Raw genomic sequence first — 23,137 nt, 5'->3', positions numbered from 1 at the left:
CAGCTCTAACTGACCCCTCAGTGCTGATTTGAGGCATGCGCCTCTAACACTATATAAGTTTATAAGTGCTGGCTCAGCCAACAATGCCCATGTTCCATGAGCGATTTTTTTTTAAAGTGCAAGGTCTGTAACTTCTGTTTATAAATATTAAACCTTTCAATGTTTATTGGTAAAATTGTAGCTGGTGAACATGTTTGAAAAGCAGGTTCTTATAAAACGTTTGGCCATTCTTCTGTGATAATAAGGTATAGAGCTGGATGAACACAGCAGGTCAGGCAGCATCAGAAGAACAGGAAAGCTGAGGTTTCGGGTGTTTCTTATTCAGAAACGTTTTCTTCTGAAAAGGGTCCAAACCCGAAACGTCAGCTTTCCTGCTCCTCTGATGCTGCCCGGCCTGCTGTGTTCATACAGCTCCACACCTTTTTATCACAGACTCCAGCATCAGCAGTTCCTACTATCTCTGGTCATTCTTCTGTGTCAGGTTCCATATACATGTAAATTTTGATTTCCTTTACATTAAAGAATTATTCTGCTATTTATTTGAAGTTAGACATTCAAAGTCAATGTACTGTACAGTTCCCATCAGCTCACACGTTACCCTTTTTACTGTGTTTAACTTTCCAACGTTAGGCTCGAAAGCTGCTGGATCTTGCTAAAGCTAAAGGGGAAGACACAGCTCAAGTGCTGTTAGACTACATTGCATCTGAACCTGGACCCATCAAGCCCATCCTTGGTAAGAAATATCTCCAGCTTCTCAAAATTGGTTGTTTTCTGTCACTGCTGCTTTTGCACCGTATGGTAACACTCTCCAGGAAAGGTTCCTGCTTGTTGAGTTAGGAGTATTAAACCTCACTGCCTTCAAATTCAGAAAATGTAAAGTCGTGAGAATGCGTAACTGAATTAGCTGTGCTAACTGGTACGTGACTGCTAATGGCTTTTTAATAGATGACTGTGTCAAAGGTGAACTTTCCGACTTTGTCCTTCTCAATTTCTCTGCACCGTTTCCCACACCATACTTCTCCATTGATGAACATCTGGGTGGACTGCTTTTATCTGCTCTTAACCCTAACCAGAATATCTGTAGAAGAGTCATATCAGACTTGAAATGTTAACTCTGTTCTTCTCTTCAGAGATGTTGACCGATCTGCTGAGTTTCTCCATTATGTTTGTTTCTGGAATTCTCTTCTGCACTTGTTATCATTTCTACCTCACTGTCTTACTTAACAACATTCATTAGAACTCACCTTTTTGACCAAACCTTTGATATCCATGGAATTTCCCCAACTCCATGAGCCTTTAAAAATAGCAGCCAAAAGAACTGTGAATGCTGTAAATCAGGAACAAAACCAAAGTTGCTGGAAAAGCTCAGCAGGTCTGGCAGCATCCGTGAAGGAAAAAAGAGTTAACGTTTTGAGTCGGTTCTGAAGAAGGGTCACCGGATAAAGAGATGCATATTTCCTGCGGTTTCTTTCGCTGGTCCTTCACAGTTCTGGTTGATTGAAACATTTATAGGATTGTAGTGAAAGCAGATTTTCAAAGCAAGTATTAAAGATTATTTTTAGAAGATTTTCACATATGATGTTCACATTGCAGGATTCTGCTTACAGTGCATAATAAGTGAATAGACATGAAAGTGAGGAAGGGTCATCAGACCCACAATGTTAACTTTGATTTCTCTTCACCGATGCTGCCAGACCTGCTGAGCTTTTCCAGCAAATTCTGTTTTTGATTCTGATTTACAACATTTGCATTTCTTCTGTTTTTTATGAACATGTGGTAGGTTGGGGTGGAGGACTGGGAGGGCATAGGGCAGGACAGAAGGGCATTGGATGTCATGGAGGGAAAAGAGACTATAGAGGTCTATGTGGTTGCATGGATGTGAGAATTGAGGGATGGAGTTCAATCTTTGGAGATTGCTTGTATTAAATCTAGATCAAATTCCACACTTGACAGCTACCTTGGCTCCCTCAAGATCTTGTTCTGGAAACAGTGAATCATACTCCTGTCGCATCTATGCACCACCACCCCCTCCTCCACTAACCCCCAGAACAAAAATGGTACCTTTGCAGCAGGTATTTTCTTCTGAAATAGATGCAACAATCTGAGAACTTTTCCCATTTCTGCTACCACCTCAAGGATGGAAATCCAGTTCTACATTTTCTTGTATGTCTCAGTAATCATAATTAATTTTGAAATATATTTGTGAAACACCTTGGGATTACCATAAAGCTCTCCAACTTAATTACCCTAAATAATACATTTTTATGTATAACGTCACATTCTCCAGATTCTTGTGATGTTAAATACCAGCATTGGTGCTGAGTCCACTGTCATTTGTCATTTATAGAAACACTTTGGATGCGAATATAGAAGGCATAATTAATAAGTTTGCAGATGACACCAAACTTGCTACAATGGACAGTGAAGTGGGTTATCTAAGAGTATAACGGGAGCTTGATCAACAGGGCCAGTGAGCTGAGGAATGGTAGATGGAATTTAATTCAGATAGTTGTGAGGAGTTGCATTTCGGTAAGAGAAACCAGTTCAGGACTTGGACAGTTAATGGTAGGACCCTGAGGAGTGTCATCTTACAGAGAGACCTGAGAATTCAGGTACATACTTCCTTCAAAGTGGCACCACAGATAGACAGTGTGTTGAAGAAGGCATTTGGCACGTTTGCCTTTATCGATCAGACAATTGAGTACAGGAGTTGGGATGTCGTGATACAGCAGAAAAGAGGCTATTTAGCTCATTGTTTCTACACCGACCCTCCAAAGAGTATTCTACCCAGACTCTGTCTGTGTAATCCCGCAGTTCAGTATGCTTAATCCACCTGGCCAGCATGTCCTGGTTGTTACGGATAATGTAGCATGGTCAAGCCACCTAACCTGCACATCTTCAGACTGTGGGAAGAAACCAGAACACCCAGTGGAAACCTATGCAGACATGGGGAGAATGTGCAAACTCTACACAGACAGTCACCCAAAACTGGAATCAAATCTGCATCCCTGGCCCTGTGAGGTAACATTGTTAAACACTGAGCCACTGTTTCACCCATTACAGAAGTTTACAAAATCATGAAGGGCATAAATAAAGTGAATAGCCAAGGTCTTTTTCCTTGGGTAGGGGAGTTCAGAAGCAGAGGTCATAGGTTTAAGGTGAGAGGAGAAAGATCGAAAAGGGACCTGAGGGGCAACTCTTTCTAGCAAATGGTGATTTTTATGTGGAATGATCTGCCAGAGGATGTGGTAGATGCAGGTACAGTTATAACATTTAAAAGACATTTGGTAGGTACATGGAAAGGAAATGTTTAGAGGGATATTGGCGATGCAGCGTAATGTGAATAAATGTGAGGCTATCCACTTTGGTAGCAGAAACAGGAAGGCAGTTTATTATTTGAATCACTACTAAGTGAGAGAGAGGAATGTTCAACAAGACCTGGGTATCCTTGTGCAGCAGTCACTTAAAGTTAACTGCGTAGGCGCAGCAGGCAATAAAGAAGGCAAACTGTATGTTGGCCTTCATAACAAGAGGAATTAAATACAGGAACAAGGATCTATTGCTACAATTGTACAGGGCACTGGTGAGAACACACCTGGAATATTATGTACAGTTTTAATCTCCTTACCTTACTACCAAGGAAGTGTAATGAAGGTTTACCAAATTCATTCCTGGCATCTCAGGACTGATGTATGAAGAGTCATTTAGTCAGTTAGGTTTGCAGTAAGCAATTTAGAAGAATGAGTGGTGATCTCACAGAAACCAATAAAGTTCTAATAGGACCAAATGAGTCCGATGCAAGAAGGATGTTCCTGAAGATGAGGGAGCCCAGAAGCAGTGGTCATAGTTTAAAGGTAAAGGGTAAATCTTTTAGGACTGAATTGAGAAGAAATTTCTTCACCCAGAGAGTGGTGAGCTTGTGGAATTTACTACCACAGGAAAATGTTGAGGATTAAACATTATGTGTTTTCAAGATAGAGGTAGACAAAGCTTTTGTGGTTAAAGGGATCGGGGGATATGGGGGTTGGGTAGCGGGGCAGTGGGCAGGATTTGGGTACTGAGCTTGATGATCAGCCGTGATCATATTGAATGGCAAATGGGCTTGAGGGGTAGAATGGCCTACTTATTTTGCTAATTTCTATGTCTATGTGAACAGATTTCTCCTCATTTCAATCCTAAATGGCCTACCCTATATCCTTAGATGGTTATCCCTGGCCTAGACTCCCTGGGTATTGGCAACATCCTTCCTGTATTTATCTTAAACACTTATAAATCTTATAATTTATAGAATTTTAGAATTTTATGAGATCCCCTTTCATTCTTCTAAACTCCAGTGAATATACTCCGAACCGATCCAGTCTGTCTCTTCAAATGTCAGTCCTGCCATCCCAGTAATTAGTCTGGTAAACCTTTGATATACTCCCTCCATGATCATAATATTCTGCTCCAAACAAAATTGCACACAATAACCCAGGTGCTGTCTAACCAAGGCCTTGTACAATTGCAGCAAGACATCCCTCTTCCTGTACTTTAATTCTCTTGCTATGAAAGCCAACATACCATTTGACTTGTTCACCATCTGCTGCACCTACACTTTCAGCAACTGGCGTACAAGGACATCCAGATCTTGTTTCCCTTTCTTCTTTCCCTTTATCACGATTCAGATAATACTCTGCTTTCCTGCTTTCGCTACCAAAGTTGAAGACCTCACATTTATCCACATTATAGCTCATCTTCCATATATTTGTCTGTTCACTCAACTTGTTAAAATCACACTGAAGCATCTCTGCATCCTCTTGACTGTTCACCTTCCCATCCAGTTTTGTGTTGTCTGCAAACTAGATGATATTACATTTGGATCCTTCATGTAAGTCATTAATATATGTTGTAAACAGCTAGGGTGCAAACTGGTCACTGGCTGGCACTCAAGATAAAGACCCATTCATTCCTAATCTTTGTTTCCTGTCGGCCAACCAGTTTTCTATCCAAATAAAAGCTGAAAGAACTGCGGATGCTGTAAATGAGGAACAAAGACAGAAGTTGCTGAAAAAGCTCAGCAGGTCTGGCAGCACCTGTGAAGAAAAAAATCAGAGTTAACGTTTCAGGTTCTGAGGAAGGGTCACCGGACCCGAAATGTTAACTCTGATTTTTTTCTTCACATGATGCAAGATCTGCTGAGCTTTTCCAGCAACTTCTGTCTTTGTTCCAGTTTTCTGTCTCTATCAGTACACTGCTCCCAATACCACATGCTGTAATGTTGCACAATGATCTCTAATGTTGAATGTTCAGGCAGAGGTTAGAAGCCACTAGCAGAAGAGCGCACACCTTCACCTTCCATAGTGCTGGATATCAAAAGTGCAGAGAAAAGGAAGAAAATGGCTAAAATTACACTCAGAGTAAGCAGGCTGATTGACTTGATCTATGAGGCAGGATCTATGATCTATGCAACACTCACTGTTCTTCGGACTTTTAATGGGGCACAACACAGGTCACCAGCTCCTAAAAGGTCTAGCACAAGTGGCTCTAGGCTATATACTGGCTGCCCATTCTGCGGTATTGGCCCTCTCTGTAGATTGCACCTCCTTGGCAGAGCACTGCAGGGCAACTGTTTGACAGCTACACATTTCTGCACAGAGGGATCCAAACATTGGGGATCTTCATTCAGGAGAACTAAAGGTCTCAGCAGCACTCGATTCCATGTCTATGCTATGTTCTCCTGTTTATTGTTTATGCGGTCAGCTGTCACCACAAACCTCAAGACATGAAGCCTCTTATGTGGTCGAGTGGGCTTGTGGTGTGACAGTTGCTGAGCAACTATAAAAAAGAGCCTCAAAAGCAGATGCATGAAATTTAATGTCACCAACGTTGGTGTACAAAGTTTGAACAGTTGCACTGAAGGGTCTGTTTTTTAGCTGTATGACTTTACGTCAACAAAGTGCTACACTATGTTTTCCTTTTCTCTCCCTCCCACTATATTTGCATGCATGTCCTAGTCCTGTAGTTTGGGGGAGTGAATCTGCACTGATGTAGACGCTATTTTCTCTGGAGATTTGGCAGGGTGATCCCAGAGGGCACTCGTGTCGAGACAGGGTGTTGAGATGAGCACATGAGTGTCATCACCTTTAACTTCCTATGATTGATGGGTGGCAGGCCAGATGGAGATGAAGGGCTGGGCTATCTCTGTAGTATTCAGGGATGCTGTCATTTTCCAGGTAGACTCAAGACGAAGTGTTATGAGAATTAGTGAAAATCTGAAGATGCAACCTGTTCCAGCCTATGAGCTGGTATGTGTACCTCTGTAGACAGTGTGCTTGCTGCAGCAGGCACTGTAAAGTGCTGCACTGTGAGTGCTGCTGGGACCTTAGTTCTCCTGAATGAAGATCCCCAATGCTTGGATCCCTCTGTGCATAAATGTGTCGCTGCCGGACAACTGTCCTGCAGTGGCATAGCCAAGGAAGTGCTATCTACAGTGGGTCAATAATGTAGATAGCTGCCAATGCAGCCCAACATGCAGTGTTGAAATACAGAAACACCCTCTAACTGGATCAGGGATATGCCATGAGGGCTCTGAGAGGCTGATACATGTCAGATGCCAGTGTCTTTGGATGTGGGGTATGTGTGGCTGGTGTCCACGGAGCATGTCCTGAGATGTTTGTGCCCAATGTTGGTTCCCAACATTGAGGTCATTTGTAGCAAGCGGCGAGTTTAATCTTCATGATACCCACCCTGGTTTCCTTATTGAGTTTTCTGGACTTTCGTTGGTGAGCTTGGTAAGATGAAAGGGTGAATGTTGATGTGATGAGTTGGGTTGTTAACAAATAATAATGACCATTCGTTGGCAACTTGTCACTGCCTAGCAAGAATCTTTCCACACTACGTGTGATAAGCATAAAAAGTGGCCTAGTTACAACAATACCAAGATGGGCGTTGTTGTATTTGGTACTTGACTCTACCACATCTCTCCCCATAGCTGATGTCACTCAGATATCTGTTAGATTTGTCCAGAGTGTTTAATATATTCTTCCAAATTCCTCATAAGAATGCATCAATCCTGTCCCTGTTTCTGGTCAAGTCACAAGATGCTTGTTTGACTTCAGCTGGAGCATTGTGTCCATTTCTGGGTGCCACATTTCAGGAAAGATGTGAATACACTGGAGAGAGTGTAGAAGTGATTTACAAGAATGTTTTCAGGGATGAGATACTTCAGCCATGGGGAGAGATTGAGGAAGTTGGAACTGATCTCCTAGGAGAGCAGAAGCTAAGAGGATATCTAATAGTGGTTTTAAAAATCACAGGTAGGCATCATAGAGTAAGAGGGAGAAACTGGCACTACTTTTAAAAGGAACAGGAACAAGAGGGCATAGATTTAAAGTGATCTGCAAAAGATGCAAAGGTCACTTGAGGAAAAAAGGACTTGCCTCAAAATATTGTGGAGCCAGGTCCAATTGAGTGCCTTGGATGGTTGGATAGAAATAACATGCAAGTGTATAGGGAGAAAACAGAAAATTGGCCCGAGGTAATGATACCTGCACAGACAAGTTGGGCTAAATAATTTTCTGCTGCACCATTTGACTTCTGTGATTGTGTGAAGTACCTTTCTTTGACTTATATTGCTTACCTTGTTCAAAAGTTACCAAATATTCCTTAAAAATAAAAGAAAAGAAGGTATACAAAATCTGTAGCAATCTCAAGTAATTTCTTTTGTGTATGAGTTCCAAGTTGATTTCAGAATCTGGTAGGACTTATTTATGAAAGTGACGAAATATCATTCACTTACTACCTATGGCTAAAAATGATTACCAGTTTGTAAGGTAGTGTTATAGTACAAAGATTTCATGAATTTTGGATTTTTAATATACTTCACTGTCTTTTAGATAATGCTTGCTTGAAGTACCAGGAAAAGTTGAGCTCTACGTTGGCTGCTCAGTCACGAATTCTAACAAACTATGCTGGAACTGAGAATATGTGCCTGGAGGATATTTATGTGGATTGTATCTTGGAAGTATCCAGTATCGCTGCGGCGGAAAATGGCTGCTTGTCATTCCTTATTGGACTGGAAGACATCTTTGGACCAGATGGAATATTAAATAAAGATGCAGATACTGTGCTGATCACTGGGGAAGCAGGAAGTGGGAAAAGCACTTCACTGCAGCGAATCCAACAATTATGGGCAACAAAGCAAGTTTTCCAGGACTTTACATTTGTATTTGCATTCAGCTGTAGAAGGTTCAATTTCATTGATAAACCCATCTCACTTCAAATGTTACTGTTTGAACATTGCTGCTGGCCTGATGATCACCAAGATGAAGTGTTCCAGTACATCCTGGACCATCCTGAAGAAATCATGTTCCTGATTGATGGGTTTGATGAATTTAAATTCCAATTTACAGATGAAGAAAGGCACTGTTCTCCATCAAAGCCAACGACTGCACTGAATCTGATCTTTAATCTTCTTCAAGGGAATTTAATGAAAAACACTAAAAAAGTTATGACCAGTAGACCAAATGCAGTAACTGCCAAATTAAGAAAATATCTGCAGAAAGAGATCACACTAAAAGGTTTTTCACCAGAGGGAATTGAGAAGTTCATAAAGAAATGCCATAGCGACTCACTAAGTGCAGAACATATTTTGTGTTTTGTTGAGGCAAACTCAGCTCTTCATGGGCTCTGCCATGTGCCCTTCTTCTGTTGGATAGTTTCAAAGTGCCATGAACAGTTAATGCAGAATGGGAGTGATTTCACTCACACAATGACTGATGTTTATCTGCTGATTCTAGAACACTTTTTATTGCATCTCACCCACAACTGCCAAAGAACAAATGAAATTCTGCTGAGCCATATTGCCACAATCCTCCATCTTGGCAAATTAGCATTGGATGGCTTAGACTCTTGTTGTTACATATTCTCAGCTGTACAGCTGCAGGAGGCCGGGGTATCAGAAGAAGATATTTCTTTAGGTTTCCTTGTCCGAAGTCATAGTTTCTCACATGCACGCAATGCAGTTAGTAATAGGAATTATGAGTTTCTTCACATCTCTGTCCAGTGTTTCTTTGCTGCACTGTACATCACTTTAAATGATGATGTGGCTCAATCTACTCTTCACTCATTGTTCAGACACAGGCAGGAAAATCCATCCGTGCGCATGATGCCAGCAGCCTGCTGTAAAGGTTGGCCATTTTATTGCCACCAGTCTCATGAAGAAGATAAGAGGAGAAGTGAAACTCTGTTACAGGAAGCAGAGATGTCAAATATCCAAATAACAGCAAGCTTTGTTTCGGGGCTGTTGTCCGGTAGGCACAGGGACCAGATGGGGAAGCGTTTCAAAAAGTACAGACTTGTTAAAAAGTACTTAGCAAAGTGTATACAGAAACATTTCCTATCCATATCACCAGCTGTTGGGGGAGAGAAGAAAAGCTTGCATGCTTTGCCTGAATTTGTATGGTGGATTAAATGCATTTATGAAATGCAAGACAATGATTTGGCCAAAGAAGCTGTTAGTAAACTGGAAGTGGATCACTTGAAGTTGACCTATTGTGGAATAGGGCCTCTTGAATGTACTGCTCTTGCTTATGCCCTCAAACACTTGAAAAGTCCAGTGGGACTACAGTTGGATTACAACTCGGTTGGTGATTTAGGAATTGAACAGCTCCTTCCCTGCTTGGACGTTTGCCACTCTATTTAGTAAGTTTATTTTTAGCTGCAAACTATAGTTGCAGATATTAGCAAATGAATGCTTAACAAGTTTGTGCCACAATTCTTTTGTCTGCTATTTTGGGAACGATAACCAAAAACTCAACTGCAGTTTCCTCTCTTTTGCATAAGAACAAACAAGATATCTGAACAAAGGTTCCTTGTTTGTCGTTATGGATTTGTTATCAAAATAAAAGATAAAAATATTGTAGGGCAATGGGTATGTATTTATCCCTGATATTGAAAGTAAGTCATTTCAGGCATTGGTTTAGGAATACAATGGGATGGTTAGCGGGGAAAATAATACAAATTTAAGCAGAATCTCATGGAGATTAGTTTTATTAAATAGACCTGAGTACAATAAGCATTGAATTTTGTGAGATTGTAACAGTAGTTTTCAAATTATTAGCTTTATCAAAGAAGATGAGAAATGTTTCTCTCAAGTTCTTTTACCCAAAGTATTTTTTGTCTGATCTCAAGGCTCACCGCTTTCCTTCTAAGTTAGAAAATCATGGGTGTAGGCCCCATTTCCAACACTTAAACACAACTCTCGGCTGACAGTTCTTGCTGAGAAAACATTGCATTTTTAGTGATTTCATTGTTTGAAATACACAGTAACCAGGACATAGCAGATCCGATGACATTTCATGACAAGGACCAGATATTCTTTCTTGCAGCTGCTCTAGTTCCTTACATTAACTCAGTGGCTCGCATCAAAACATTGGAAGTGACATGATACCAGGTTATAGTCCAACAGGTTTATTTGAAATCACAAGCTATCGAAGCACTGCTCCTTCATCAGGTGTAGTGGAGGAAAGCACACAGCTATGGAATTTATAGGCGGAGAGATCATTGCAAGATTATTCCAGTTAATTAAGAGTGTCAAAACACAGTACAAATGATGTGAGTGGAGTGTTCACAAGCTGAATAACGAGTCTTTGCACGTGATTAAAAGTGTCAAACAGTGTGAATAAAGTGTGAACAGCTAAGTAGGCAGTAAAGAGATTACCTGTGATTTAAGTCATCATCAAACACATCATATGAAGTGTTTTTGGACCTCTTGAAATTGTTAATGTTAGACATTTTTGAATGCTGTTTCTGCACTGAAAATCTGCATGTTTATATAATTGCTACATTGCTAATCTTACCTGTAATAAAATGACAGAAACAGAACCACATGTCATCATAATTTAGAGACACCATTTTCCTTGAAAGATGTGAAATGTTGGAAGGTCTTTTTATAAAATGATACTTATCCTTTCAAATAATTGTGACTAGAAGAACGTTTATCTGGGTTTATCTTCATGAGATAAAAGAAACCTGAGCAAGAGTAGGGCATTCATGAAGTTCATGATTGATCTGATTGTTAGCTTAACTCCATTCAACTGCTCCCACATTGTCCTTGACTCCCTTGTAGGTCAAACATCAATGACCCTGCCTTCACTGCTCTGTGAAGAAGAAAATTCCAAAGTTAATGACACCATGAGAGAAGAAAGTCCTCTATCCATCTTGAATGGGAGATTCAAAATTTTTAAATTGTATCCTTGTTCTAGATAACCCTGTGAAGACAAATAATCTCAGCATCTAACCTGTAAATCTTATCATATTTACCAGGTCAATCCCATCAGAATTTCATATATTTCAAAAAAAATTGTTTCATTCTTCTCAACTCCACTGAAGGTTCTAGGCCTGAAACGTCAGCTTTCTTGCTCCTCTGATGCTGCTTGGCCTGCTGTGTTCATCCAGCCCTACACCTTGTTATCTCTGAACTTAGGGCCAACCTGCTCAGTCTTTTCTCAGAATGCAACACTTCATCTCAAGACTCAGCCCTAATGCAGTAACCATTGTCCAAACTGTCAGATTTCCAATTTCCCTGATATGTTTCATAATACAACACCAGGTTATAGTCCAACAGGTTTATTTGAAATCCCCAGCTTTCAAAGTGCTGCTCCTTTGTCAGGTGCAGTGAAGTCAAATAAACCTTTTGGACAATAATCTGGTGTCGTGTGACATCTGACTTTGTCCACCTCAGTCCAATACCGGCACCTCCACATCATGTTTCATAATAGTTTACCATACTTCAGGTTTTAGATTACCTAAATTATTAGATTCCCTACAGTGTGGGAACAGGCCCTTTGGCCCAACAAGTCCACACTGCCCCTTGAAGTATCCCACCCAGACCCATCCCCTTATAACCCACACACCCCTGAACACTATGGGCAATTTAGCATGGCCAATCCACCTATAACCCACACACCCCTGAACAGTACGGGCAATTTAGCATGGCCAATCCACCTAGCCTGCACACCTTTAGACTGTGGGAGGAAACCCATGCAGACACAGGGAGAATGTGCAAACTTCACACAGACAGTTGCCCCAGGCTAGAATCGAACCCGGGTCCCTGGTGCTGTGAGGCTGTATTGCTAACCACTGAGCCACCGTGCCGCCCTGATGGCTCTTATGTTTATAAACAAGTTGAAATATTAGAGCTGGCTTTTTCCATATTTTGGCTAACTATCAGTTTTGGAGTGTTTCATGGAGGGAGTCCTGGCAATTTTCTTTGTACAATTCTCTGCTGTTCACCTCATTAAGTATGCTCCTCACTCCAATGTGCTGATCTTGCAATCAGCGGTGGCAGAAGCACTCTGCAGTGCCAGTATCTTGTGGCATTCATGCTGCCGGTGCCATATTTAAACACTGGCTATGCACCCTTTCAAACACCAGAACCAGGAACTGCCCTTCACACTGTCACTGAACACTTCCAAAGCAGATGTCTGAGAGGGAGATGTTAGTGCCCCGTTTTCTGTGAAGGTTTTGGTGGAAGGGCTTGTGGAGAGGATGTCCTTCTTTAGGACAACTAGATGAGACCACACCACCAGACAACATTACAAGAGGAATATACAGAATGAAGAGTTGGAATAATTTTCCCATGGTAGAAATGTCAATTACTAGGAAAACTAGATTTCAGGTAAAAGGGGGAAAGTTTAAAGGTGACGTGAGAGGCAAGTTTTTTATATAAAGGGTGGTAAGTGTCTGGAATGTGCTGCCAAGGGAATGGTAGAAACAGATACAATAAGAGAATAGGCATGAATAGAGGGATAACTGACCACATAAAGGCAAAAGGTTTTAGTTTACAAAGGATCAGGTGATGACACAGGCTGGATGGGCCAAAGAGCCTGTTCCTGTGCTATACTGTTCTTTATTCTTCCTTTGTTCTCTCTGCAGGGGTAAATGGGACCATCTTCTCTCTGTTGTGTCAATCTCACTCTAACTCTGCCACTGCACACACCTCACACCAAGGCTCATGATCTACCACTATGCATGCAGCATCCACACTCAATGGCTCTGACCAATCCTATCCCAGCAAACTACTAATCCTTCCTGCCCTCAGCTTTTGCTACTCATACAACCAGAACACTTTACCACCTTTACTCCCTTCATACCAGCACTAACAGCTTTTCCAGCCAGTTTCATCTCACACAATCCCTCCTTTTGTCTCAGAACAGGATAATACAGCCTATTATAGGGCCTAGGGGGCCAAAGCTGTGTCATTCATAGCCTAATCCAAATGAGGAGAGGATCTTTAAGGTCATGGGAGAGGATGAAGACAACTCGTGGGGATGGCGAGACCTCCATGTCTTGGCAAACGTGAGGTTCATTATATTGTGCTGCGCTGTGATCCTACTATCACCACTTTGAACATATTCATAACATGCTGAAGCCTTTACCGTCATTGTGCAACTAGGTCTCTCTTCTGCAAGAGGCCAGCCACAAGCTCCTTTTCGACCTCTGAGGATGAAGCCACATATCCCTCAGAGGAAGCAGTAACAGGGCTATGTCCTGCACCGTCCATCAGCTCAAATATTTTCACCTTGGTGAGGATTTGAGCCAGATTAGAGTCAGGAGCACCTTCTGGTGAGCACATCACTGACCCATCTTCCTAGCTAGTGCAGGAAGAAATGCCCCAGGGTGTTGGTACTTAAAGGACCTACAAGAGACCGGTCACCTACTCAGCTAAGGGCAGGAGAGGACCCCATGGTATTGGCCATTAATAACTTAAGACACATGCCCAGACTGTCAGAGGAGCAGTGGGCAGTTTTGTCTGAGTTTTCCTGTCCTTAGGTTGGCAGCTGATGTGGAAACCCAGGTCCACAGAACACTGTGGCTGCTGGAAACACATGCACAACAAGTTGGCAACAGCAGGCACCAAATCCAAGAGTAGGGGTGTCTACAGAGTGGCTAGCCAGTGGTCAGCTCTCCGGGCTGTCCCGAGTGCAGAGTCCCTCCGCCTCCACTCTACTGGTGACCTCGAACCCTCGGGAGGTCAAGCGGAGAAGGGTGAGCCTGCAATTGCATAGGACACTTACGGCATGTCTAGACCCTCTAGCCACAAAAGACCTGGGGTTGCCAAGACCAACAGACTCCACTAGAGGGCAGACTCTCCCAACCCCATCCATGAAACCCAGGACTGCACTTGGAAGAAGTGGGAGGGCGAGGAAGAAGAAAACTTTCAGGGGGCACATAGACGGCATAGATGACACTTCATTGCAAATGGAATATCATGCTTTTAAATATATTGGCACTTTAAATTATCATGACAAGCTGCCTGGCTTTTTGTGTCCACATTTTTTCAGACAAAACTACTGTGGGCCTGAGAGTTCTGAATGAAGCATCAATATGCTATAAGACAGGCCAGGGCAGCGATGCTGACAGCATCAAAGTACACTGACAGGGAATGAGTGCCAAGGGAGCCAGCAATTAGCCTTGCAATGTACCCTGCTCTGATAGATGAGATGGAGGCCTGTCCCTTTGTTCAAAGTGATGTGGCAGTAGCATTACTATGGGAGATCTCAGTGAACTCCAAAAGGGCAACATCAAAGTGGTGAACTGTATTCTAAGTGAGACTGACATGTGACATGATAACATGGTGAGATTAGTGCTTTGCCAATGCCATTTCCATGAAAGGTGAGGAGAGGTGATCACTGCCGAAGAGCATGCCCATGGAGTTTGTTGGGATTGCTGACCAGGGTGGAGGCCTGGAGAAGACACAGGTAACCACTTTGACTTTCAAGTCAGGATTTCTACTGTCTAGTTTCCTGCCAGTATCAGAGAAAATAGCATCCTTTGTATAAAGGACACAAGGTTAGGTAACAGTGGGACAGTAACGCACACAACTAGGTCCCTTGCTGCTCCCTGGTGAGATTTTCATTTAGTCAGTATAACCTTAAGTGGAAAATAGGACTTTCTGTCATTTTCTCATTCTTGCTGCATTTTCCAAACATTCTCACCATTGTCCACATCATTCAGTTGCTTGAAAAATTCCACCCTTAGTTTTTGTTCCGGACTGTGTTTCGACTGTACAAACATTATGGGCTGGATTTTACTGTAGTATTGCTAAGAACATGGAAATCAGATAGGAAGTTCTGCTGATTAGACATATACAATGGAAAAACTGGAAGTTGTTGTTTGTGATTCTGCATGTTCCCAAATGCTCCATGTTTCCATTTGTTGACAGAAAACAAATTTCTATGTTCTTTTCAATAATTAGCTAAATTTGTGGTGATTCCTCGAATGATTTGGTCAACACTAAAGCTAATTATTAAAGTTTGTTTTCAGATTAATATATGCCATCACTTTAAATAGCATATAAGGTTTTATTGATGAAAACTATCTGTGCAAATTTAACAATTTATGTTAATCAGTGAAGGGTCATATATTCCAAGCATACCATCATGTTAGCGAGTTTTGAGAAGATTTGTACCTCAGGTTGAGGTTCTGGATGTGAGTTTGCTTGCTGAGCTGGAAGGTTAGTTTTCAGACATTTCGTCACCATTCTAGGTAACATCATCAGTGAGCCTCCGATGAAGCGCTGGAGATATGTCCCACTTTCTATTTATCTGGTTAGATTTCCTTGGGTTGGTGATGTCATTTCCTGCGTTGGTGATGTCATTTCCTGTTCTTTTTCTCAGAAGATGGTAGATTGACTCCAAATCAATGTGTTTGTTGATGGAGTTCCGGTTGGAATGCCATGCTTCTAGGAATTCTCGTGCATGTCTCTGTTTGGCTTGTCCTAGGATGGATGTGTTGTCCCAATCAAAGTGGTGTCCTTTCTCATCTGTATGTAAGGATATGAGTGATAGTAACGACATGACCCACTATCACTCGTATCTTTACATACAGATGAGGAAGGACACCACTTTGATTGGGACAACACATCCATCCTAGGACAAGCCAAACAGATACACGCACGTGAATTCCTAGAAGCATGGCATTCCAACCGGAACTCCATCAACAAACACATTGATTTGGAACCAATCTACCATCCCCTGAGAAAAAGAACAGGAAATGACATCACTAACGCAGGACATGACATCACCAACCCAAGGAAACCTAAACAGATAAATAGAAAGTGGGACATATCTCCAGCGCTTCATTGGAGGTTCACTGATGATGTTACCTAAAATGGTGATGGAACGTCTGAAAACTAACCTTCCACCTCAGCGAGCAAACTCACATCCATATCATCGTGTTTCATTGATTGTTTAAAAACCTATAAAATCTGAATGAGTTTAAAAATGCTGCCAATTTATTCAGATGAACCAAAGACAAGTTAAGGGCCTAACTTAGTCAACTGGTTTAAAATCATGCATTTAATGTCAGAACACAATTTCTTTATTTCATTCTTATTTTTCAGAGTGTTGTTTTCAAAAAAAGTCTATTCTGAGGTAGCAGAGATAGCAAGAACTGCCGATGCTGGAGTCTTGTTTTCAAAAAAAGTCTATTCTGTGGTAGCAGAGATAGCAAAAACTGCTGATGCTGGAGTCGGAGATAGCACAGTGTGGAACTGGAGGAACTCAGTAGGCCAGGCAGCATGAGGGGACCAGGTAAGCTGATGTTTCGGATTGGGACCCTTCTTCAGAATTTCTATTAATTTCCCAGCTCCCTTCCCCCTCCCTATTTCTGAAGAAGGGTCCCGACCCAAAACGTCAGCTTATCTCCTCCTCTGATGTTACCTGGCCTGCTGTGTTCCTCCAGCTCCACACTGTGTTATTCTTAGGTTGCAGTAAAGTTTTAAATTCAATGACTTAAATATTGGTCTGAAACTTAGAACTGTACAGAGTATTGTACTTATGTTGTACGTTAAGTGGACAAAAGCTCTTACTTTTGCCCGCCATGGCAGTGAATGATTATCACACCCATTGTGACAGAATTGTTGGCCATTCCCAACCACAATTGAGAACATTTTTTTAAATTTTGGTGAATTACTGAAGAAAGAAGGTTTCTAATTATATTAAAAATGTTAGCCAAAATTGGAACAAAGAGCATTACATGGGTATAAACCCACACTTGAGCTCTTATTTCGGCTACAACTCACAAGTCTCTATATTCAGACAGATACAAAAAAAATTCCAACAATTAATATGTTGGTGAATTCTATTTGTCCCATTTAGAGCTGCTACCTAGAGATGTACATATTCCTGAAAATTTATCTTAATGGACTCTGATCAGTTTTACCTCAAGGAGAATTGTCTGGAATGACTATTTTAGAAAGCAGTAATATATTTAAGTTGTGTTACACGTGGATTGAACATTGTTAGTGTAATTGGACATTTTTGATTTAAAAATATGTTCAATGGAATAAATATATTAAAATTGAGTTGTTGAAGCTGTTTTTTTTCGATGTTGATTATAAAATGTAACTGATCACATGTTTGCATCTTTCAGCCTCCGGGGAAATGACATTTCTGATCAAGGCGTTGCCAAACTGGTTGACCGAGCTCTTGACAGCTGTAATTTGCAAAAGATTGCGTAAGAACAATGCAGAGTTAGCGAGTTTTGAGAAGATTTGTAGCTCAGGTTGAGGTTCTGGATGTGAGTTTGCTTGCTGAGCTGGAAGGTTAGTTTTCAGACGTTTCGTCACCATTCTAGGTAGCATCATCAGTGAGTCTCCGATGAAGCACTGGTGTTATGTGTTGGTGTTATGTATGACATCACCAACCCAAGGAAACCTAACCAGATAAATAGAAAGCGGGACATAACACCAGCGCTTCGTCGGAGACTCACTGATGATGTTACCTAGAATGGTGACGAAACATCTGAAAACTAACCTTCCAGCTCAGCGAGCAAACTCACATCCAGAACAATGCAGAGTGTTTCTCTTAACAAGTGAAATTACAGATGTACAATAAATGCTGACCTAGGCAACGACAACCACATCCCATGAAAGAATTTTGATTTTAAAAATATGGTATTGGTATTTGCAAAAAGACTCAAATATTGGTTATTGAATTTTTAAAAATGTAACGATAAGGAAGTAAATGTAATAAGACAGAATGGGGGATGACAATTCACATGCAGTTTTGTTTTTTGATACTTCTAGTCTCATTCCCAGAGGCACGGCTATTTATAAAGAACAGGGAATGTGGACTTGGGCGAGCCTGAAATTTGGAGAACAGGAATATAACATATCAAATTGGCTTTTTAAATTACCGGGACAAACAACAATTCTTTTTGTGTGCCCTAAGTGGCAAGCCCAGTCAGAACTACGGTGAGCCAGTAAGTTCTGAATGAAACGGCGATGTGTTATAAGGCGAGTCATGGTGAAAATTCTGTGGGAATCCATGTCAGCCTAAAGACACAGGGACACGGCACTTCCTTCCTCATTTAAATTCCCCAGTAAACAACCAGTTCACCCCACCTAGACCCATGAGCAGTCCTCTCTACTGGTTGCATCTCGACATTGACCTTATTTCAAATGATTTCTTATTTGGGCGTAACATAAATTTTCATGAGATTTCTAACAAATGCCGTACCAAATCTGAGAATTGTAAAAGTCTGACTGCATAAAAAAGAATATTTTGGGGAAGTTATTTTACTGTTCAACTCTCTGTCTTTAAGGTTATTTCACAACAATTTAACTGACGCATGCGCCCAGAATTTTGCAAATCTTCTGAAACACAGGGACAACTTTCTTGCATTAAGGTAAGACAAAAGTTCCAAGTAAAGTTAACAAATTTTAGTTGCTAAAATCCTGACATTCCATTTGGATGTCACAGCTTAATTTGGATGAAACCGAAACAGAAATTGCTGAAGAAACTCAGGCAGGTTTCAGATTTCCAGCGTCTGCAATTCTTTTTGGCTTTTTTTTTCTTAAATTGGATGAATTCGTTGATGTGCATTGGGACCAGATTTCACAAGAATCCTGCTCTATACCAAATTTGGAATGGGTTCAGAGTCCACCATTCACCATTCCTCTCTCCATCAACAGGTGTATCTGCATATTGAGGAAATTTCACACGGAGTGCACTTATAACATCTCAGCAAAACTATTTCTAGTTATAAGCTGTCCCAGAATATTCACAGTCAAAAGCAATTTTTCCCAATGGATTGGTTACCTCAGATATGCAAACTTATGTGAATTTATCATGAGAGACATAGAATCGCGGAGTTATACAGCGTGGAAACAAACCCTTCAGTCCATCTCCTATGCGGTGACCAGATACCATCACCTGATCCAGTCCCATTTGCCAGCATTTAGGCTATATCCCTCTAAATGCTTCCAATTCACGTACCTATCCTGATATGTTTTAATCGTTGTTATTGTACCCACCTCCTCCACTTCCTCTGGCAGCTCATTCCAGATACGCACCAGATACTGCATGAAAATGTTGCCCCTCAGGTTCCCTTTAAAGCTTTCCTCTATCATGTTAAACCTGTGCCCTCTAGTTTTGGACTCCTCTGCTCTGCGAAAAAGACTTTGGCTATTCACCTCTTCTGTGCCCCTAAATGATTTAATAAACCTCTAGAAGGTCACTCCTCAGCCTCAATGCTCCAGAGAAAAATGTCCCAAACCTATTCAGCCTCTCCCTATAACTCAAACCCTCTAAACCCCTGCAACATCCTTGGAAAATCTTTTCTGAACACTTCCAAGTAAAATTTGGCTTTAGGAGCAGTCTTTGAAATTCTAGGACTTTTGCTGTGATGTAGAAGGTTGTTTTCTGATATTGCAATTCCTCATGTTATTAAACATTGTTCTAAGGAATTACTAGCAGTAAAACTTCCTTCTGTCAGTATGTTGATACAAATTAGTGTTTCCTTTTCCTTTGCCACCACCATCATACTCATTGCATAACATGTAAAAACATTTAAGGCTTAAAGAATAATAAAAATGAGTAAAAAAACTCCTGCTGAAAGCAACATCTCACTATGTAGAGAATGTGTTTAAAGCACATCCAAATCCTTAAAAGTTAATTGGGGTATCAGTTCATGGATATCCTTCACTTTTCTATGAAAACTTGCAAATCTTTTTAATTTGATCCTAAGCCCAAGCAAGTTAATGTTTAGAAATCCATTCCATGTCTTCCTTCACTGGACAGTGAACTTATTTTTTTGTACAGAGCTAGCTTTGCTTAGGTTTCCTAAATTAAGAATTTCCACTTCTCCTCTGTCTAGTCAACTATAGCACTTGGATTTTTGTTATCATAATTTGAGGCTCCTAACTCAACAAATAAAAGAGAAGCTGTAAAACAATTGTGCTATTGTTTCTCATCAAAACATTGCCCCAATGAAAGCTGAGCCTCATAGCTTGGGATTGTCCCCACAGCTCAGAAAAACTCTCTGTGGTTTCCCCCACTTTAGCCCTGTAAAGTCCTACAGCTCCAAAACCCTCTGAGATAATCTGCCCTCCTCTAATTTTGGCCTCTTCTGCATTCCTGATTTTAATCTCTACACAACTGGAGACATTCAGATGCCAAATTCCTAAACTTTGGATTTCCCTTTCTAAGCAGGAACATCGGAACAGGAGTAGGCCTATCAACCCCTTGAGCCTGCTTCACCATTCATTAAGGTCATAGCTGATCTATCATCTAACTCCTTGAGCCAATATCCCTTGATACCCTTGCTCAATAAAATGTTGTGGATCTAATACTTAAATTTAACAATTGTAAATAGCGTTGACTGCTGTTTGAGGAAGAGTGTTTCAAACCTCCACTACTCTTTGAGTGTAGAAGTACTTTCTAACACCTGAATGGCCTGCTCCTAATTCTTAGATTATACCTGCTGGTTTGAGAATCTTCAACCAGTAGATATAGTTTATATTTTTTCTATCCTACTTTTCCCTGTTAATTTCCTGAAGACCTCAATTAGATCACCCCTTAGCCTTCTAAGTTCTAGCAAATAAAGGCTTAATTTGTCTAATCTGTCATCATTACTAAACTCCTGAAGTCCAGGAATCATCCCTGTAAACTTGTGTTGAATTCCCTCTGGGGCAAAAACATCCCTGCTAAGGTGTAGCACCCTGCTCACAGTACTCCAATGGAGCCTAACAAGAGTTTTGTAAAATTGCAGCAAATCATATTCATCCCTTGAGATATGAAGGCAAGCATTCCATCAGCCTTCTTGAGTATTTTCTACACTGGTTCCCTCTCTGTGTTTCTACTTTCTTCCTTTAAGACATTCCTTCAAACCTACTATGACATTGAGTATTTTGTTGCCCATTCTAATATGTCTTTCCGTCAATTTTTTTTCAGATAATGTGCTTGGAAAGTGTTTTTTGGGGAGGATTTACTATGTTTGAAATACAGTATAAATGCAAGTTGGTGTTTGTGCTGCACTTGGGTTTGGGGCAGTCTGAATAAATTGCAAACATAGACGCCTGAGTCCCTGTGTTCAGGAAATTAAAAATCACCGTAGATCCTCTTGTTGAAGTGTTGGGTTTGTGTTTGTGTGTGAACCTGTGATTTCACCACTGTATGTGTGGAATTTAATAAAGGATTTTTGTAAAGCCTTTGCAGCCCATGCACCAGCTTCAGCTTTTGTGAAGACTTCTGTTTTGTTGGGGATTGACCAAGTCGCGATTGAGGTTTATCAACTAACAGTTAATCCACGTGCTTTTTTGAAAAACAAAATATGTTTTTATGCCAAATCTGCTGAATTTTGACGCATGAGATGATTGACTTTGGCTACTGTTACCTTTTATCTTTTGCTTTTTAACTGCCTAAGGAGCTTTAGGTGGTAAAATCAAATTTTTGAATTAAGAAAGGTTTAGGTGGTTTTCAAAGTGGAGTGTCTATGGGCAATTTCTTTACAACTGCGGATTATAGTGAGTGCTCAGAAAGGCCCTTTTATGCCAATAACCATTGCTTAACATTCCCAGGCTAGGCAACAACCACTTAACAGCTGTTGGGGCAGAAGTGCTGGCAGAAGGTTTAAAACAGAACAACTCCATCCAGTATTTAGGGTATGTATCTAACTTTTATTTTCATTGTTCTGCATACCATATATTGACACTGAACATCGTACACCTTTCAGGCACTTTGAGTGGAAAGGCCAACTAAAATTCTTAAATGAGAACAAATTCTCTCTGTCAGGCTTCGCACATTGTTAATCATGCTACAGTAGAAAGGTGCCTTCATAATTGGAAATTAATTCTTAATACCAAAATCTAGGCTCCATCATATATAATGTTTAGGAGGTAACTTTTAAAAACAACGGAAAGTAAAATTTGACGGTTACGAAATAAAAAGCTCAGACAGTCACTTTCCTACCATCAAAGTACAATGAACTCCATTTCAATAGAATATATTCCCATAATATCTTTTATTGTGACAGTGAAGTCATTATACATTGTTTACTATTTGTTTGTAATTTTGAGATTCATAAAATGTTTACTTTGATGTTTATCCAGATTTTGGGGAAATAAAATTGGAGGAGCTGGTGCTTGTGCTTTGGCAGTAGCTCTTGAGAATAATACAAGCTTGTTGTGGCTAAGGTAGGGATACCTCTGTTGTAAAGCCTCCAGCATAATTTCTTGATGCAGAGTTCATTATTAAACCCTGTTGTGTTTAGATAAGTATTTCAAAGGACTCTTTCTCACTATTAGTCTCGTAGGTAACAACATTGACGGTCATGGCGCCAAGGCTTTGGCTTTAATGCTGAAAAAGAACACCGTCCTCGAGGAGCTCTGGTAAATGTCTCTATGACATTTTCAAGGGAAACTGACTAAATACATTTCGTGTCAGCTTGTTTTGGGATGGGGTCAAATCATGAATTAAACTGCCAGATGAACTTGTTATTTATTATCTTGGTTATTGATACTTGGGATTTTTCAATTCTTTTAAAGATACACTATCCTTTTTGATTAGTTTATTTGCTGACTGAGATACAAATTCCCTTGCAGATAAGCAGAGCAGGAAAGTGAACACGTCTGAAGGAATGTTATAGAGCGTTTCCATTTCAGGTGTTATTAGAACCAGTCCTGCAGACTACAGTAATATTCTCCCAGCAGAGAATGTGAAATTCTGCAGCACTTTTTTGAAAATTCAGGCTAATTCTCATTGTTAATGCTCAAGGATCTGCAATCTCTTCTCTTGCCTCCAAAAGCAGCCTGGAATACAGCTTATTTGGCCTTGGGGATTTGGTCATTTTAAGCCCCATAAAACTACTAATA

General features: G+C 40.7%; 1 protein-coding gene across 2 annotated transcripts in view; it reads left to right on the top strand.

The window, feature by feature from the left end:
- Nucleotides 1-23,137, top strand: part of nod2 (nucleotide-binding oligomerization domain containing 2) — a 45,578-nt gene that overhangs the window by 8,740 nt on the left and 13,701 nt on the right. For both annotated transcript variants that reach the window (XM_048547073.2, XM_059651667.1), the window contains exons 3-9: nucleotides 631-733; nucleotides 7,875-9,681; nucleotides 17,416-17,499; nucleotides 18,589-18,672; nucleotides 21,845-21,928; nucleotides 22,376-22,459; nucleotides 22,571-22,654. In XM_048547073.2, the coding sequence (XP_048403030.2) occupies nucleotides 631-733; nucleotides 7,875-9,681; nucleotides 17,416-17,499; nucleotides 18,589-18,672; nucleotides 21,845-21,928; nucleotides 22,376-22,459; nucleotides 22,571-22,654 (2,330 nt within the window). The remainder of the gene's footprint in view (nucleotides 1-630; nucleotides 734-7,874; nucleotides 9,682-17,415; nucleotides 17,500-18,588; nucleotides 18,673-21,844; nucleotides 21,929-22,375; nucleotides 22,460-22,570; nucleotides 22,655-23,137) is intronic.

This window comes from Stegostoma tigrinum, chromosome 16 (assembly GCF_030684315.1).
Source record: "Stegostoma tigrinum isolate sSteTig4 chromosome 16, sSteTig4.hap1, whole genome shotgun sequence".
NCBI classification, from domain to species: Eukaryota; Metazoa; Chordata; class Chondrichthyes; order Orectolobiformes; family Stegostomatidae; genus Stegostoma; species Stegostoma tigrinum.
This window is presented reverse-complemented; position numbering and strand designations above follow the sequence as displayed.